General features: G+C 43.7%; 1 protein-coding gene across 4 annotated transcripts in view; it reads right to left on the bottom strand.

The window, feature by feature from the left end:
* FANCC (FA complementation group C) overlaps positions 1 to 19379 on the bottom strand; it is a 1396321-nt gene that overhangs the window by 392275 nt on the left and 984667 nt on the right. For 3 of the 4 annotated variants that reach the window (XM_086961183.1, XM_086961186.1, XM_086961187.1), the window contains one exon: positions 10801 to 10876. In XM_086961183.1, the coding sequence (XP_086817309.1) occupies positions 10801 to 10876 (76 nt within the window). The remainder of the gene's footprint in view (positions 1 to 10800; positions 10877 to 19379) is intronic. The other variant, XM_086961184.1, reaches the window with a different exon arrangement.

The raw sequence follows: 19379 nt of genomic DNA, 5'->3' as shown, positions 1-19379 counted from the left end.
TACCACAGAATGGAATGCTGTTTCCCTGCGATGTGCTCTGATGTAGGAAATGGTTGGCAGGGCAGAAATACAGGGTAGGACATACCCATGCTTAATGATTTCAAGGACCCATCTGTTGGACCTGATGGACCACCATCCTGGGAGAAAATGATGGATCCTGCCTCCCACAGGTTGGTTGTGTTCCTCAAATGGCAATCTAAAGCAGTTTGGTGGCTTTTGCTGGCGCGGTAAGGGGACTGGAAGGACTGATGCCCTTGTAGCCATGCATGTTGCCTGCCATACCCACGTTCCTAGGCTTGAAAAGACTAGGTGATTGCAACAGTGGCTGAGGAGATGGACGTTGCCTATAAGCCAGCACCCTAGAGTAGCCTCAGAATTTCCTAAACTGGTGAAGAAACTGGCACGGAGTAGAAAAGATAGAAATATTTGTGCATTCCAAATAGAAGTTTGCAGCAAACAGATATAAATCTATGGGTGAAGATTTACTACTTTTTTTTCCGGAATCGGACCCGTGGTATCCTTCTACTGTGGTATCAAACAGCTTTATTTGCCCCATTGAAAGTATTCTCTTCCTCGCAGCGGAAGACTTTCGTGACTCTTGTGCCTCACCTGCATTCCTGACCTCAGCCGGGCGATTCAAGCATCGGAGGGAGACGGGGGACCACGCGGGACTCCGTAGACCAGGAGTTTCCGCTCCCGACAGTACAGCGCTCCTCCTCCTGACGTCACACCGCCACTTTAAGCGACCGCGGACCCAGCTGCGCGGGACGTGCCCGGGCTAAGCCCGGGCCATGGGCGGGCCTATCCTAGCCCATCTCAGACCGGAGGAGACCGGGCCGGGCTACTCCTCTGACCCCCACCAGAAACCTGTGAGTATAGACCAGATTTGTTTCCTGACACCTTGATCAACATGGCAGCTAGAAGGGGGATTCAACCTACACCGACAGGCCATGTAGCTGGGACCCTGTACCAATTCATCCTGAGGGCCTCAACGGTATTGGAACGTGAGATAGCTATGACGGAACGTCGGATGTCACAGGACCCGGTCTTCCTGAGGAGATCATCCCTGGGACCTGTTGCTCAAGCTCTCTCACCGGCCCCTCCCTCACAAACTATTGCAAATGAAGGACCTCCTGGTTGTGTAAACTCTTCCCCCAATAACTTATCGGATTTGGTGGATGTGTCTAAGTAACCTCCATCTAGGCAGACCACCCATAAGGCGACTGTTCATTCAGAAGCGAGTAAAATTCCACCTGATCCGGACAAATGCAAAGAGGGTGCAATTTCCAAGAGGAAGCGGACTGGTGCTCCACTTCGGGAAAGACAACCTAAACAGCCCAAACCTAACAACCAAGCGGAACCACCAAGTGTGGAACATATTGAGCATACTACATCTGCGGTTCCCTTAGATAGTTCTTGCGAGGCTGGCATTGACCCTGCTTGTATAAGCCAACTTAACATTGACCTGCTGGTAGGAAAACTGACCACTGTCTTATCCACCTTCATCCAGCCCCTAGAGCAAAGACTTAAATTCATCGAAAAAAGGATGGCAAAAATGGAGGAATCACTCAGGAAAACCACAGAACTTGCAAAGGAACTTATTGCCATTTAAACCCAAATCACTGCAACAACAGTTATATTGGACGCTCCGCAGACCCAGTCTAAGTCAACAACTACTAGCCTTAGTAACCACCTCCCTGTGATCACTGAACAACGGCCCAAATCATGCCCCAGTAACACTGGACCTACACCCGTGGGAAATGCCCCGCTCCTGAAACATGCAAAAACGAAATCCCCGGGTAAAGCTCTTACTAATCAATCTTGGGGCAACTACCACTCTCTGAACTTACCACGCATCGATCTACCACCGGAAAGCGCCCCATATGTGGTTGTCCTAACAGGGGTCCCCAAGCTGGCCAGAATAAAACTGAAACGTTCACGGAACTTAGGAATAAGTTGATTTACTGGTTGAACACTTACAGACCCTTGCCAAGAACCCTCAAATGCAAAATTTTGTTCGCCAGAAGGGTGGGGTGGATGGGCCCAAAACCGAAAAACGAGGATGGGGATTGCGTAATTATAAATTTCCAAGACCGTAGGATAGTCGATCATGTCTGTAGCAGTCGCCGCAATAGCCTAGACACTACCATCAAAGCACTAAGGCTAGGTTATTTCTATCAACCGGCTAATTTACACTGCACCACCGACTGCAGGACCCCAGACTCATGGTGCCACCTAGATGCTTCTTTGTGTCATCTAGATGGCACTCTGGAATGGTGGGCCAGAGATGAAGTAATAGGTTTCCCAGTAAACAACAGATATAACTTGCTGGATCAAGTAGACTGACTACAGACTCCTCCTTTGCCCCAAGCCGTGCTTCCAGTAGCCGACACTAGGAAGGAAAGCATGAGGGCCATTAGGAATGATTACTTGGGGGTGATGTGTCGGACCGTAGATCCTCTACCCACTATTGGAGCAAGTCACTTGGGACCCATGGGTTGTTTCATCATCCCTTACGAACGAGAACTTGACATCCCTGGCTCAAAGCCAGACCACCCAGCTAGCTTTAGACCAACACGCATCTGCTTCCAAGGTCTGTGAAACTACTAGTCCCGATCCCAGGGCAAGGGTGGGAAACAGTCAGACACCAAGGAAGGGGACTCTTAAAATCCTATCCTGGAATATAGCGGGCCTTGTCGCCAACCTAGACATTCCTGATTAGTGCACATTTGTTGATCTACATGGGATCTGCGTATTCCAGGAAACGTGGGCGATAAACCCCACTCATAGAATGGGATATGTCACCTTTGCGGAGCCTGCGGTAAAGGGTCTGAGAGGTAGACCATCGGGGGGTTTGTGCATTTGGGTGGGTGTTCATCTTGGATTCATGTAGAAAAGAATCAAAACAAATAGTCCTGATCTCACGTGCATCCTGATGGTACACAAAAAAATACCAAAACTGGCACTCATTAATATATACTCACTGTAGGAGGGTGGATACCTGACTATGGTTACCCCCAACTTTTTGCCTGGTGTTTTGCTGGTTTTCCGACTTAGTTGACCTGGGACCCTGCTATTCAGGGCCCCAGGCCTACTGCTCTCTCTGTAAAATGGATTCCATGTACCTTAGGTACATATCTAATTGGATACTGAGTCACCTTATCAGTTCCTGTACAGTGTACCTTAGGTACCCAGGGCATAGGTGCACCCAGGACCTACCAGGGGCTGCAGCATGTATTATGCCACCCCTGGCTGGCCATCCAAATCTGACACAACTGGCTGCACGACAGCTGGGGCAAGGTGGTGTAATCACCCTTTGCTATAGATATAGTATTCCTATATCTAACCCTAAAATGGACACATATATTCCTATCGGTCACTCCTATGGCAGGCCTTATCAATCCTGAAGGCAGAGTGCTTGGAATTATGTGAGATGGTGCTCTGGCATGAGCTGAGCCCGTTTGCAGCTTGCGGAACCAAGTCCTAATAGCTGTTCCATGATAACGCGTACCATATACTCTTAAGTGCATTATAATCCTCGCGGTTATTTGCCAACTTTGGTATCGCTTTATCAAAACATGTCGAGTAAGGTGTCATACGAATTGGAATACTAACCCCTCGCCAATTATGGCGACGGGGTTAGCATTCCACCCTTCTAGAGGGACACGACATGTATGTAACTGTGAACCCCGGTTAAAATTAACTCGAGCCTCAGCATCACAAAATGGATGCTGCCACCACAGACACAAGTCTGACTTCCTGCTGCTGGGAGTCCTTCCAGGGAGGAGAGCTTGGACAAAGGGTTTCCTGTCAGGGGCGGTGCTAGCACCATCCCAGACAGGGTTTTGTGTATCCCAGGTAGGCAGGACTGAGAGGAAGGTGACTGCAAGTGGCACCCCGGTGCTCACTGTGCATATGCCGGCTTGACAGGGGCGTAGCTACAGCTTGTGGCGCCCGGGGCTATCCCTCAGATTGCCACCCCTTTGGAGGGGGGGGGGGGTGCTGGGGAAAAAGGGCGGTGAGCACTTGAAAGATGTCTGAGAGACACGTAGTATTGCTGCTAATAGTTACCTCGATCATGCAAGTTACATGCACATACATGTATGGCAAACATAGCGAACTAAGTTGGATCTACAAGCATTTCATGAATTATCTGGTCTCTCATCAGCAGGCTCTGTTTTTGAGTTTGAAACAATATTGGCAGCCAAAGCTGCAATCTGGTCAGTTTTGCTTTTACCGAAAATCTGACACTTCTCGGTTGCACCCCAATTTTAACATGTGTCTTTTCAGTTATTGTCAATGTGTTGCAACTATTACGCTTCTGATTACTTTAATTAAACGTGTCTTTAAGTGTTTAATCCCTATTGCACAGTGCAACTGAAATTCTTACATCGTTAATTTTATTTAATCGACAACTCCCAATACTAATTTGTATAGATTGTTAATGTATTATGAAGAAAGTAAACAGGAAACGTCATATTTTGTAGTAAACTATTAAATGTGACAAAACGATCTGCTTTTGCCTTTAATTTATAATATGTGGCAATCATCTGAAATCTAATTGATAATAAATCATGTCAGAGTCTAGTTTGTCTATATCCATGTTTGGAACAAGTTCAAGCATGTAATAGTTCTTCAGATGACCCAAATTACCTGAGGGCACTTGAACATATCCTTTAAGAAAGTGCACGCTTTTGTCTTGCTGGATAAACTTGGCGTGTCATACAATGAAGGTTGATAATGTAAGTGCCGTTCAGTGCTGCTTACGTCATCGTCCTGAAAATGAAATTACTGCATAAGCCTGTCGATCTTTCAGCCTATACTAGTTTACTTCAAACATATCTAAAGAAAGGTGCTTTTGTTCTCACTTTCTCGCTCGTGGGTTTTAAATCACCAAGACACCTGGAAGGGTGTTGGTGTCATGGTGTGCTGCAAAGTTTTTACATAGAAAAAAAGGAAAGCCGTGTTTCTGTGCTTACCCGTGGCCTTGTTAACAACTCTCAAGGCTTGGTGGGGCACAGTACCATAAAAACATTGATTCTACTGTCATGATTAATATGGCTCGACCTAAAAAAGCTACGGTGAAAGGCAGCAGTTAGCGTAAACAAGACTTACATTCCTTGGAAACCTAAATTGCTGCAACATAAAGTGTAATGAAGGACTCTGAGCAACCGCGGCCGCCTCAAAGAAGGTGCCACCTGGGGCGGACCGCCCCCCTCGCCCCCCCTACCTACGCCGGTGCGGCTTGAACCAGTTCCAGGGGCACACCAGCCCCTGAGCTGGGGAAAGTCCGGACAGGGGAGAGGGGTGTAACCACCCCCCTTTCTGGTCCCACCCATGGGCAGGACCTAGTCGCGTGCCAGCCCCTTTCCTTAGTATAAAGATAGGAGCGGGCCCCCTTCCCAAATTAGATCATCTTTGAATCCTGAAACTACTTTCTCCGAAAGGAACTCTCGACTTCTTCTCAAGATTGCTCCCTTGTGACTAAGGAGTAGTCACCCTGCAGCAGCAGGCACCAACTAAGTATCTTGCGGTTTGCTGAACGTCCTTCCTCCGGAACCAGACCGACCAGCACGACGAGACCCGGACTCCCTGCCCTCTCTGACCTCAACCTGCCTCTACAGCACAGCTGAGAACCGTGGGTGCGACGAGACCAGAGGAATCGGCTATCATCGGAACCAGCACAACACTGAACCAGCACGACCACCGAGGGACCCTCGAGTGGGTGCACTGGGGTAAGAGAAGCCCCAACCCCAAGCAGCACGTGCACCGAAGTCCAGCCCCCCAGCATCCACCAGATCTGCGTGGGGCCCTTTTGCTCCTGGGCTGCTTGCCACGTTGTCCGGTCACTTGCCCCTTGGCTAGTGACCCTCTAGACGACGTCCTACGTTTGTTTCACCGCTGGTCTAGCTCCTCTAGACTAGCCCTTGTCTCCTCCTGAAGGGGACCTTCTTCGGACCCTCCTGGACCACTCCAGACGCCATTTTCTGTCACCACGTGGGTTTGCCTTAGCCAAGGCTTGTTGCCTCCTTCACCGGATCCAGCATCGCCAGCAGCAGACATCCGACGTGGGACAGCTCGCAGACCTCCAGCCTGGTCCACATCAGCGCCCTGGTCCGTGCAGCAGCAGAATCCAGTGTCACCTCTTCGCCTGGCTGAGTGACCTTGTCCGGTGCCATCCTGGTGCCCACCTAATCACTGGCTAGTGATTCAGAACTCGGTCCCCTCTGCTTACAGGTATCCTTCTTCACTGATCCATCCTTGGATCAGCCCGGAACATCTTCACTGGTCGCCTGCCAGCAACTTCCACTTCAGGCTCCTGGTTCGTCAACGAGGATTCCCGACGACACTTGAACCCTATGCAGCCGCAGCCCCTGGGCTAGGTAAACCGAGTACCACGGTGCTCCAGCGTAGAACCACTCTCTAAGGGTCTAGATCCATTTTTGTTTTTGACCTACCTAGTCGGGTTCGCCCGAGAACACTAACTTTGCATTTACTAGCCTCCATAGACTTTGTCCCGCATTACGCGTGAGAGTTTCCACTCTGCACACGACGTCCCTAGGCCTCCTGCTTCTAATCTAAGGGTTCAGCATTGTAGGCCCAGCGGTAATAAAGCCTCTGGATCCAGTTACTCACCTGCTAGTAATTCGCATTTCTCTTTTGTAGTATATGGTTTTTCGTGCCCCTCGGGCATTTGTGTAAATTGTGCGACTTTCAGTATTTCTTTAAGAGTTTTGTATTGTGCTTAGCGCCCTGTCCTCATAAAGAGTCCAGGGTTGTTGTGTTATAAATAAATATCCTTTTATTTTCATAACAACTTGTGTGGTGTCCTTTCACTTGGTGTTCAAGGGGTATATGTGATGGTATAACAGCTGGCTTAACACGCCCTCTAGAGTTTAGCCTAAAGACTGCTCGTGTCCATGCTACTAGGATAGCTGGTCTATAAGGTTGACTTACAACCAATCATCAATAAGGGTCGTTTGGTATGAAACATAGTGATCACTAGAATAGTGAGCACTGCATATCAGGCCAACTTCTCACACTCACGGCCAGTACGACCGGGGGGAATCTCCCACACTCTCGACCATTTGATCACCCTATTGCATTCAATCGGGGGCGATGTTGCCCTGTTGATCGGAGGTCACCTCAATTGTCATTTTGAAGCGCTTAATGGGGTACCTTCGATCACAACCGAAGAAGATGAAATTTGGTCAGTTTTACCCCCTAATGTCTATCCAGTGAAAAATTGGACAGCCCTTGCCCTACAGTTGACCTCCCTTACTTATACCTTTTCCATCAGAGCATGTAATGGACGATTCCAGGGCGATTTCCCAGGTCAGCCAACTTACAGAGCTATGGCACATGCATCTGTTATTGATTACTTCATGGTTAGTCTGGTTTTGTGGCCTAAAGTGCTGGATTTTAGTATTATTCCCCGCATCGAAAGTGATCACAATCCTTTGATCACTGTGATGGACTTCCAGCTGACTAGTGAGGACAGCACCCAGACTGCTACCATAAGTAGTGAACTGAGAATAGTTCAAGGGGGGAGAAGAATCCAATGGGCAGCCGTGAAGTTGTCTATTGAAAACATGGCTAAAATGTATTTGAACATAATCCCCCTGCTCGAAAGAGCAAATCCAAGCATTGCCCATTCCTCCGATCAAGGTACGGGTGGTCTCTCCAGTATACATAAGCAACTAGTCTCAGTACTGGAGGACATTTTTTATAAATCAGGCCCCAACAAGCCAAAACCACGAGGCAATGACAATCCTTGGTTTAATAGGGGCTGTAGGGATGCGAAGGGAGTATTACTTTTGGCTCTAAAACAAGGTAACAGGCCATGTGTCACTGAAGCAAGACAGGCATATAAAAAAATCATAATTAATGCAAAAGCAGATTGGGAAGCAGATCGCTGGTCTGCCATTAGATCTGCACTCGTGGCAAAGGAGGCTAGGTCCTTTTAGAACCTTGTCCACACTGGGAACCCAAAGGCAGGACGACAATTGACCCTAACATCCCCAGCGCCTTGAGACCCTCCCGGGTGAGTAGTGCGCTATACAAATGACGTGATTGATTGATTGATCTCGGAAGAAGCCTGGTCTTCTTATTTCAAAGAGTTTTATTCTGTCCCCCAGACATCATTAAGTGAGACCCCGCCAAGCCTTTTGACTCCGGATCCTATGTGGTCTTTACCACTGTTTACTCTGGTAGAAGTCCAAAAGGCTTTACTAAGTATCCAACCAAATAAAGCCCCGGGTTTGGACAGGATTCCGGGTGATCTCTTCAGAGAGGAGCCGACAGTCTGGGTCCCCTACTTTCTAGTACTATTTAATGCAATACTGCAGGGGTTACCATTGCCTTGTACTTGGTTGGGGGCGGAGATAATTCCAATCTACAAGAAGGGCTCTCCGCTTGAAGCCTCCAATTACAGGTCTATAAGCCTTATTGACGTGAGCCAGAAATCTTATGCAGGCTCCTTCTACAACGTATACAAGATTGGACTAATGATAATAACATCCTCACTCCGCTTCAAGCGGGCTTTAGGGCCAAAACATCAACAATCGATCAACTATTCCGACTACAGGTACTCCAATGGAAGCATGTAGTTCTGGAAGGGGGTAGCTTATATCTTACCTTCGTGGACCTAAAATCCGCATTCGATATGGTGGACCGGAACCAGTTATGGACCATTTTACTATCAATGGGGGTCCCGCCATACCTATGCTACCAATTTAAAATCCTCCACGAATACACACATGATTGAGTTCGCTTTGGCAAGCAAGGCCAACTAACTGGGCCATTCCTGATTGAGAAGGGTGTTAGACAGGGATGTGTGTTAGCACCAGCCCTTTTCTCCCTCTTTCTCAATAGGCTCATAGAGGATCTCCTTGCCATTGATGATATTGACTCCCCCAAATTGGCCTCTCAAAGATTCCCTGCACTAATGTTTGCAGACGACACCCTGATGCTTTCAAAATCGGCAATGGGCATGCAGCGGGTGTTGAACCAGTTTACTAAATTCTGCAACAAAAGAAATTTGGTGGTTAACATTATTAAGACCAAGTACACGGTTTTTAATGCAAGTACCATTAACTGCCCCCATCCGACGATGGAAGGCAGACCCCTGGAAAGGGTCTCACTCGTTGAATACCTAAGTCTATCCCTCAACGACAATATGGGGTGGGCTCCTCAAATGACCAAGGCCAACCTAAGATTGACCCAGGCAGCAGGGGGATTCTAAAAGTGCAAAAAAACTGTGCACACAAAATACTAAGTGCCCCCCTTGAAATTTTTAGAGTCCAAGCTAGGTCATCATCCCTTTATTGGGCCGAACTCTGGGGGCACGTATCATCAAATGACCTCTCCACCACAGAAAATAACTTTATCAAGCAGCTTTTGACCCTGCCAAGAAGCACTCCTTTGGTTCCACTCAGATTGGACTTGAATATCCGTCCAATTGCAGATGCAATTGCTGCACGGCCACTACTTTATTGGAGGCGGCTGTGGAGTACTCCTGAGTTGGTGTGCTACAAGGAGGAATTGAAAGTGGTTATGGCTTCACTAGGTGCTGGCAGGGTCCCTTGGCTAGCCTTCGTAAGGCAGACCCTTACCTTGATTGGGCTCGAGGATCTCTGGTTAAACCCCGAGGTCTCTTGCCCAGCCATCTCTAAAAAAAAACATGTCCTGTATGGTGAAAGACTTCAATCTGAGGAATGTTTTTCGTACAGTTAAAACTCCAAGTTTGACTGACACCTTCCTGGACTCTAATTCTAACTATAGCTTTGAGCAGGAGTTGGATGCCATTCAACCCACTCTGGCGAAGAAGCTTTACCTACAATTCAGATATGGTACCCTGCCCCTATATCCTAAGACCGATAGGTGGACAGGGGGTCCAGCACATCCCTCCCCTGGGTGTCGAATAGAGGCCGAAACTCCTACACACGTTATCCTCTTCTGTCCGGCATACGATAACATTAGGAAGAAGTGGATAATTCAGTTGTGCAAAAATCTGGGCATCGGGCACTATCTGGATTTTTACAGGATCCTAAAAACTGACACCAACTCTGTGATAGTGTTTGCAGTAGCAAAGTTTCTGCTTCTAATGTGGTCAATTCGAAGGAATTTGATAGCCAATACTTCCACACAATTGTACTAAGTTGTAATGGATAAGTTGAGAGTTGATATAGTGACCACAATGTGTTTTATCATTTTAAGGTTATCAGACTTAATATAAATTCTATATTTTTAGAAAAAGCAATATAAATAAATTTTTAATGTTTCCCTCTTGATGACTTTATGAAGGTGATTACACGAATCAGATGTGATTTTTATAAAAAATCTATTCGATGTGTATCGTATGTTTTATGTGCTTTTATGGTATACCAAACCGCAATAAAGCTTTTTGAATGAATGAATGTATTCTCTTCCTTTTTCATAGAAATCTGATCAAAAGCGCTATTCGATTTCTTTCCTTTCATTTTTCCGTGTTCACCATGTTTTGGTTCCAGATTCAACTCTGTCAGATAAGAGTCGGCCATAATGGTGGTTTCGGGTAGGCTTTCGGGGTTCATGGGGGGCACAAGGGAGACCTGTGGCCAGACAGTTTCGGTTATAGATTTGATTCAGCAATGTTCATAATAAGAACATCGGAACGTTCAACACAGCTTGCAACATAAATCTTTAAAATTATACATACACTGTTATGCTGTTGGAACAATATGATTTTTGAAACTTGAGGTAGATATTGAAACAACTATATATTTACGAATTAGTAACTGATTAACTTCTTAAACTTACCAGAAGGGTTTTGGAGTAATGCCACAACAAGTGACGATTGACTGTGGCGAAAGAAAGACTTCAGTTGAATCTTCTGCTAAAAAATAAAGATGTAAATGTTTTTGAAATTGTGATTTCGGGCAAATCTTAATTTCGTCGATACATTTTTTTCAGCTGCACAATATATAATAGATCGATGTATTCGATAATCATACCGAGGTGTTTCTCTGCAGTGAGCCTTTCAAAGGAAATGTGAAATTAGCACATGACAACGGGTGTTTTAAATGTTCGTAGCTGATTGAAATTTGATCGATTTAGAAGAGAACAAAACATACTGTTATTAGAATGCCCCAGATTTCAGGGTTGTCAATGTATTAAACGTTTATGAAAAATGTATCTAGAAATGTATATTATATATAAACCACGAGAAAAAGAATATATATAAATACATTTTAATCAATGCAGTGAGACAATAATAAGAACATTTCGCAACAATCTTCAAAACTAGAAAAAGAGGTCAGATTCAAGGGAAGGGGTGACCGCTATCATTGCCAAGACCTTCAGTACCGGTTCGTGTGCTTATGAATGTATTAAGGACGAATAGCTCCTTCAGTTTTAAAACAACAATATCTCAAAAAGCCAAGAAACTGAGAATACTATCACAGGATCAGATCTCGAGCTCTTGTTTTTGACTAAGGCATCTTATGCCAACGTCATCCGCTTGGCACAAACAGATCTAATACATCTTTGAAGGTGCGGGAACTCTTGTGGTTGTGCATATGTATGCGTACTCTTGCTTGCTTTCATTTTTTCCATAAGTTAGTAATGTTCATATTTAATGTTGGCTCAAGAAAACACCACAGGCCTTTATCTTCTACCTGATGAATTATTTAAAAAACTTTAGAGATGGGTGAATCTCAGTCCTGGTAAAAATATTCATCATCTGTACAACTATTGGAAGTTTCCATAAGACAACAACATTATTATCTTGCCTAATTATAAAAGAGGACAGCGTAACGATGCAACTGCTTACTGGAGTATTAGCCTCATCGAAGTTGGAGCGAAAATCTACACAAGGATCATCCTGACCGGGCTTCAAAGCTGGCTGACAGAATATAACATACTAATTCAGCAGGGTTTCCTCAAGGGTCCTTTGACAAAGCAACACAATTCACTTGTATAAAGAAAGCTGCTGGAGAAAAAAAACTGGAAGTCGCGTCAATCAATGTCTTCATGCCACCTTCATGTACAGCCATTCCTCAGGACAAAGGAGTTTCACCTGTTAGAAGAACGATAATGGCAATTATGTGCTCGCCATAAAACAGCATAAAGCGCCACGAGTCTTCTTCATTAACAAAATGTCATGAAAAAGTCAACCAACCTAGCTTGACAGATAAGAATCCCCGCTCGAAATTCGGAAGTGAACTTACAGCCAGTGGTAGACCAGAGCGAGAGGGCCTGCCTGTACAACTAAAAGTTGCTCACCTGATAAATATATGATTTTAGTTAGTCGAGGCAGCTACGTATTGCATAGTCTGGACCTGCATGAGGAACAATCAAAGGTTGATGAGGGGGTTTCCCTGCAGCCATTCCGACCTATTTGCGGGGTTAATGGCACTCTGTGGCCTGCTTTTCTGGGGTCTGCGTTTCTGGGGTCCGGTGCCCTTTATATATGGGGAGAATTAGTGGTGTGTAGGCTTCTGTTAATGGCGTTTCTTTGTTATTTCCCTTACATGATGTGTTTTATCGACTGTTAGGCTCCTTCCACCTTGGTTTTCAAATGAGTCACTATAAATGTATATGTATACACATAAATAAATATATATTTTGCCAGAAACACGTCATCGACTGATAACGAGATTGACAATACAGTTATTAACCTTTCGGAAGTTGACCTTTCTAAAGCTGAGATCCAGTTGTTATCAATAGGTATTTCCTTTTGTCCAAAGAACTCCTACAATTATGTGCAAACCAGAATAGATGTTTTTAAGTTTATTCGTAAGTTAAAACTAAAAAAGCATTTCAAACTAACTAACGCACAGGAGCGAGCTACTATTATCAGCAGTGCATCGCAACCGTCATCTATATTTCAGGTCGCGGACATTGGAGCATTACAAACAGCTCATGAATTAGCATTAGAGGAAAACTTTGGGAACAAGCTCGACCCAGGACAGATGCGACAGAATGGGAGTTAATATCAACGCACCTAGCAAGACGCCTTTCAAGGCTAGGTCCACTTTCATTCCCCTGATGCCTAAGGATGCTATTGACACTTTTAATGAAATGGTTACAGAGGATTTGAAGGGATTGCAAATTAAAACATCTAGAAAAATCAAAAAAATCAAATACATGGAGAAACAATACTCAACACTGATGAAGAAGTTGAGGAGCAATTCCAATCTGATAATTAACAAAGCCAGCAAAGGAGGCAACATTGTCATCTGGCCCAAAAATCAATACATGGAAGAAGCTTATCGGCACTTGGCAGACACATCCTGCTATAGGAAAGGCAATTTCAGTGAAATCCGCAACCTAAAGGAGTCAGTACATAAGGAATTGAACCATTGGAAAAGAGAAGGCCTTTTGATCAAACAAGTACTGGCGTTTTTGAAGAAAGACAATCCGTTAACAGCGACATTTTATCTCATTCCAAAAATACACAAACTTGTATCTCCTGTACCAGGGCGACCGATCATTTCAGCCCAAGGGAGCCTCCTTGAGGCCATTTCCAAATATGTTGACTACTTCCTTCAGAACTTTGTGGTTGAATTACCTTCATACATCAAGGACACTGGACATTTTCTTACAAAACTAAATGAGGTAAAATGGGAAGAAGGGTATATTCTTGTGGCCCTTGGCATTAGTACTTTGTACACCAGTATAGAACATGCAGATGGTCTCAATGCAGTTAGGCATTATTTGAACCAACGTAATGTCGGTTTCAAAAATCATGACATGCTGATAAAAATGATAATGTTATGTTTAACTAACAATTATTTTTTATTTAACAACGAGATATATCAGCAACAAAGGGGAGTAGCCATGGGGGCATGTTTCTCCCCCACTTATGCGTGTTTACACGTAGGGTGGTGGGAGGAGCATGTCCTCAGGCATATCCCTGGTTACACCAATAATATTATTCATTATTGGAGGTTCATAGATGACATTTGTATGGTATGGAAAGGTGATGAGAGTTCAGCCAAGGACTTTGTGACAGCAATTAATGATAATAGTCTAAACCTCAATTTTACCTGTCAAATAAGTACGACCAACATACAATTTTTGGATGTTGACATCTATGTTCAGGATAATGCCCTGGTAACTAGACTTCACAGGAAGGGCACGGCGGGCAATTCTATTTTGCACGCCTCTAGTGCCCATCCGAGACACTTAATAAGAAGTATCCCCTATGGGGAATTTATCCGGATGCGCAGAATTTGCAGATCTGAATCTGACTTAGTAACCTGTCAGAATGAGGCCATTAAGAGATTCTTGAAACGAGGCTACCACATTAAAGATCTAGTGGAAGCCAAGGAGAAGGCCAACAGCAAGAACAGGGAAGATTATTTGGTGAATCTAGTTGAGGGCGCTGGCATAGTTGAAGAAAATGTAATAGCCAGAGAAGACAACATCATTAGTTTGATAACCACCTATAATACAGAGGAACGAAAGATAAGGGGCATTCTTAAGAAACACTGGCCCATATTGCAAACTGACATTAACTTAGCACCTCTACTCCCTTTAGAACCATCCATTATTTTTAGGAGGGCACCCTCTATGAGGGATTTTCTGGTCAGGAGTAGCCCGGAGGTTAAGAGCAGCAAAATATGGGTCTCCAACAAGAAAGGCTTTCATAAGTGCATCTCGTGCAGAGCGTGCAAGTTCGGGGTCAACACCTCCGAATTTAGATCGCCATTCAACCCCATTCCAACACCTATAAGGGAGCTATATACATGTCGCACTGATTTTGCGGTATATGTTTTAGAATGCTCCTGCGGGTTGAAATATGTGGGCAGCACCAAATTGCAGGTTTTCAATCGAATACTGCAACACTTGAGAGCCATTGTAAATTCGGATGTCACTTATCCAGTTGCCGGCCACTTTGAACTAGTACATGCCAAAAATTTGAACCATCTGAAATATTTTGTAATCGATTCTATACCCAGGAACATACGAGGCGGGGATCGAGAAAAACTTTTAAGGCAGCTAGAAAGTAAATACATTGTACTCCTAGATACTAGAATCCCCAATGGGTTAAACAGGGGGGAAGATTTACAGGTCTTCCTCTAAGATATTACCTGTAACCAACATCATTGTTAACATCTTTTTCAACAGAGTGGCAAGGGTTTACTACTGGGGGTGAACATCCACCAATTCACTGTAAGAAGGTCAAGTTCTGTACTATCATAGTAATGTCCCGAACCTATCAAAAGAGTGCTCTGTCATGTTAGCCTCAGGAAATCAGTTTCTTCCAACCTTGATAAATCAAAGCCCTTTTTCCATTGAGAAGGTTATATATATTGTAATCGTTTCTCACACACCGGATTGTGGTAATCTTTGATATGAATTCAGCGTACCACAGGACAATAAGTCACTATGGCTTTAGTCGGTTCCTAGCAACAGCAGTTATGCTTTGTGTTTATAACTGTGTACATATATGAAATATTTGCGCATGTATAGTCATTTGGATCAATTATTTTTGATTGACTACATTCAATGAAAGATTATCAACTTGTACATATTGCGCTAAAATTATGCACTTTTCTTATTATTTTTGAGCACTTTTGCACTTTTCGGTAACATCATAATTCTTGTGGTTGCGAATATTCACAGACATAGGGTGACAGAATGGCCCATGTTATCCTCACTTTGAAGTGTACATGATTGGAAAGTAAATAACATGTGAACTCACTCAAGAGATGAACAGATTAGCAGTATAAGAATAATCGTAGGCACTTGCACTTTATTGCATTTTTGTACAGTAATGTTGGCATTGGTCGCTAAATGTTATTATTAGAAATGCTACTCTGGGAAAATGAGTTTTTGTAATTTGGGACATTAATTTTCATCCCGGTAGTGAATACACTGTTCTAACCGCTGTATACATCGTGAATTTGTACAAGTATTTCCTCTATGTCTATTACCCACATGTTTGATGTTATCTCTAATGAACACAGTATTTCAACACTCCCATTGGTAATTTGAGGCCATGTGATCAAGGCTGTTGTGATACAGCCGAAACGCGTCATGCTGATGGTGAGGAGAGAATAAAGACACGTTATTGCACAACTTTTGGTGTTTGAGAGACCTGTACCTGGAGGAGGAATACGGCGTTGCGAGCCAAACTCACAGGACTTTGCTTGTATATATATATATATATATATACATATACATATATATATATATATATATTCACTGAAAAAAACATAGGTTTCACACCAGTTATAGTTCGGAATTAGCATTTAAAAAACCTATTAAATTCACTAAAAAAAACGTAGGTTTCACACCATTTATAGTTAGCTGGAAATTTTACTCGCATAAAACCATTGAAATTCCCACGTTATAGTTAGTTGGACTCACTATAACTTGCGCGTGCAATGCACTGCTGATGACGTCACATATTACATCACTCATGACATGGTCAGTGACATCACTCATGACATCACTGATGACACCATCCAGTGAATGTGTGTCTTTTAAAAAAATAAATATGTGTTATATATGTATATGTAAAAGTTGATGGAAGAATAAATGTTTAAATAAGTGTTTACATGGATGCTTTTAAAAAAAAACTTGATTGGTTAACTGGTTTATTGAGTGTTTCTTAGTGAATACATATATTAGAGAGTAATGTTTAAATATTTAAATATAAGTGTTAGTGTTTCACTTTGTGTATAAGTGGCTGCATGGGTTGGTGAGTAGCTACATGTGTAGGTATATGGTTATTAGATGTCTTTCTTAGTATCAGTATGAGTGTTTATATGGTTTGGTGGGGGTATTACTTAGCACATAGATGCATGAATGACTGACTCTCTTTGTATGTGTTTTGAAGACAGCATATGTGCAGGACTGTATGGGTGGATGAGTGTGTATATGTGTATGTTAGTGAGTGAATGACTGTCTCACTAGTGTCTTTAATAGTAACTACATATGTTTTAATGTAGTACATGTGAATATTGATGTATATAAATGAGTATATGTGAGACTAAGGGATTGTAAGAGTTCCTGTTTAAATAAGTATGTGTTTCTATAAGTGATTGTTTAAACCCTTCTGTGCTCATGACGGAGCCGCTCCGTCATGAGCCTCGGTTGAGCTGTGCTCATGACGGAGCGGTTCCGTCATGGCCCGCTCGGCGCGCCTGCGCGGCGCGGATTTCGTGCCTGCGCGGCGCGTTCCATTGAGCGGGCGCGTTCGTGACGGGACCGCTCCGTCACGAGCACAGCTCAACCACGGCTCGTGACGGAGCGGCTCCGTCACGAGCATGCGAGCGCTGCTCGACCACCCCGCCCCCTTAGCGCTGCGGCGGAATTCCCGCCGCAGCGAAGGGGTTAAGAGAGTAAGTATGTGTAAGGTTCCTTAGAAGTAAGGTGGTAGTGTGTGTATAGCTGTATATGCAAATAAATGGATGTTCAATAGTTTATTTGCATGTGTGAGTATGTGTGAGAGTATCTTTTGGATGACTGTCGGTGTGTAACAAGATATATATGTGTATCATTATATTTGATGAGTGAGTATACGTATGAGTGATTATATAGAACTGTTGGTGAATGAGTGGATGTGTATATAGATGGTGGAATTATTGAATTGGTTGTTGTAACTGGTATGGGTATTTCCATTTTTTTGAAAATTTTAGTTTCTATTTTTGAATATGTGTTTTAAGGGTTACATTACAGTGAAAGGAGGTCTGTCACTGTATCACAAGGATGGTGTCATCAGTGATGTCATGAGTGATGTCACTGACCATGTCATGAGTGATGTAATATGTGACGTCATCAGCAGTGCATTGCACGCGCAAGTTATAGTGAGTCCAACTAACTATAACGTGGGAATTTTAATGGTTTTATGCGAGTAAAATTTCCAGCTAACTATAACTGGTGTGAAACCTAAGTTTTTTTAGTGAATTTAATAGGTTTTTTAAATGCTAATTCCTAACTATAACTGGTGTGAATTTCATAGGTTTTTTAATAGCAAATCTCTATAGGTATGAAATGTAATATTTTTTATTACGAATTTTATATTGTATAATTATGTAATATTTTTATTTATTTTTGCCCTGGTGCGCTCCCGGGGCGCGTACTGATGCGCTCACTGGTAAGCGCAGTGCTATGGCGCGCCCGGGGGCGCATACCGGTGAGCTTCCCGTTAGCGCTATTGCCGTGAACGAAAACAACATCGTGACGTATCGCGTAGCCGTGTGAAGCGTCATATGACGCACAGCGTAAGCGCACCCGGAAGCAGGCGGGCGCATACGATCGCGAAACGTCCTGACGCGCTTACGCTAGGCGCCCCCGGGGCGCGTAGCATAAGCGCGTCGGGTCATGTGACCTGAAAATAACACTTTTCATTGGTTCACAACACTTTTGGTTTCCAAATGATGAAAGCCCTGCTCATGTGACTTGAAAATAACACTTTTCATTGGTCCAGAACAGTTTTGTTTTCCAAATGATGAAAGCCCCCACCTTTTTTCCTTATTCTGACTTTGTCCTTTGACTGAGGAAGACCTGTTCGGAGATCTGTCTCTAATCTTTTCTACTTTAAAATGGCTACCTTAGCAGCAGCAGCTGGAGCATCTGCCCCAACACCACCATCAAAAAGACCACCAGAAGATCACATTGGTGGTCAAGAAGAAGAGGAGGAGGATGATGAAGAGGAGGGACAGACAAGGCATTTCCTGCCTGAAGTTAATCAGCCCTACAAACCAAAAGAGCACTTCGTATGGCAGTTCTACAAAATCCCAAGGGGTTTCAAAAAAGTCAACGCTGCGAAGGTAACTTGTCTGATTTGTGATGCTGAGCTGTCCAGGGGGAACCCTAACAAAAAATATTCCTTCGGGAATCATACCATGATTCGGCACATGATCCGTTGGCACCCAATCAACTATTCTGCTGCAGAGGTAAGGGACCTCTGCAGTAAGCTACCCCCATCAACATCTAGACCCTCAACATCGAAAGAACCAACTCCATCGGGTTCAGAGGCAACAGAGACAATGCCTATCATACAACCAAAATTTAATGATTTTAAAATCATGTGCAAATATTGTGGAAAGTTAATTTGCTATGGTGAGCAAAGTATAAAACTTATCATCTGTGCTGGGGATAACCATAAGTGCCCGAAAAATCCCTAATTTTTTCTGTTTTTTTTTTGCTCCAGTTGAGCCATTTACAATTCCCAGTTTTATGTTTCTCCCCATAAAAAACTAAAAAAAAATATAAAACTGTCAGAAAACCCCAAAAAAGTAAAAAAAATTAAAAAAACAATAAAAAAATAAAACAAAAAGAAGAAAAAAACAGTTCTTTTTAGACCTACCTCCAATTTTTAAAAAAAGACTACATTTTTTAAAAACTCTGTCATTCTTTTTTCCCCATGGTACGCTCCCCGG

The sequence above is a fragment of the Lissotriton vulgaris genome, chromosome 3_1, assembly GCF_964263255.1.
Source record: "Lissotriton vulgaris chromosome 3_1, aLisVul1.2, whole genome shotgun sequence".
Taxonomy (NCBI): domain Eukaryota; kingdom Metazoa; phylum Chordata; class Amphibia; order Caudata; family Salamandridae; genus Lissotriton; species Lissotriton vulgaris.
This window is presented reverse-complemented; position numbering and strand designations above follow the sequence as displayed.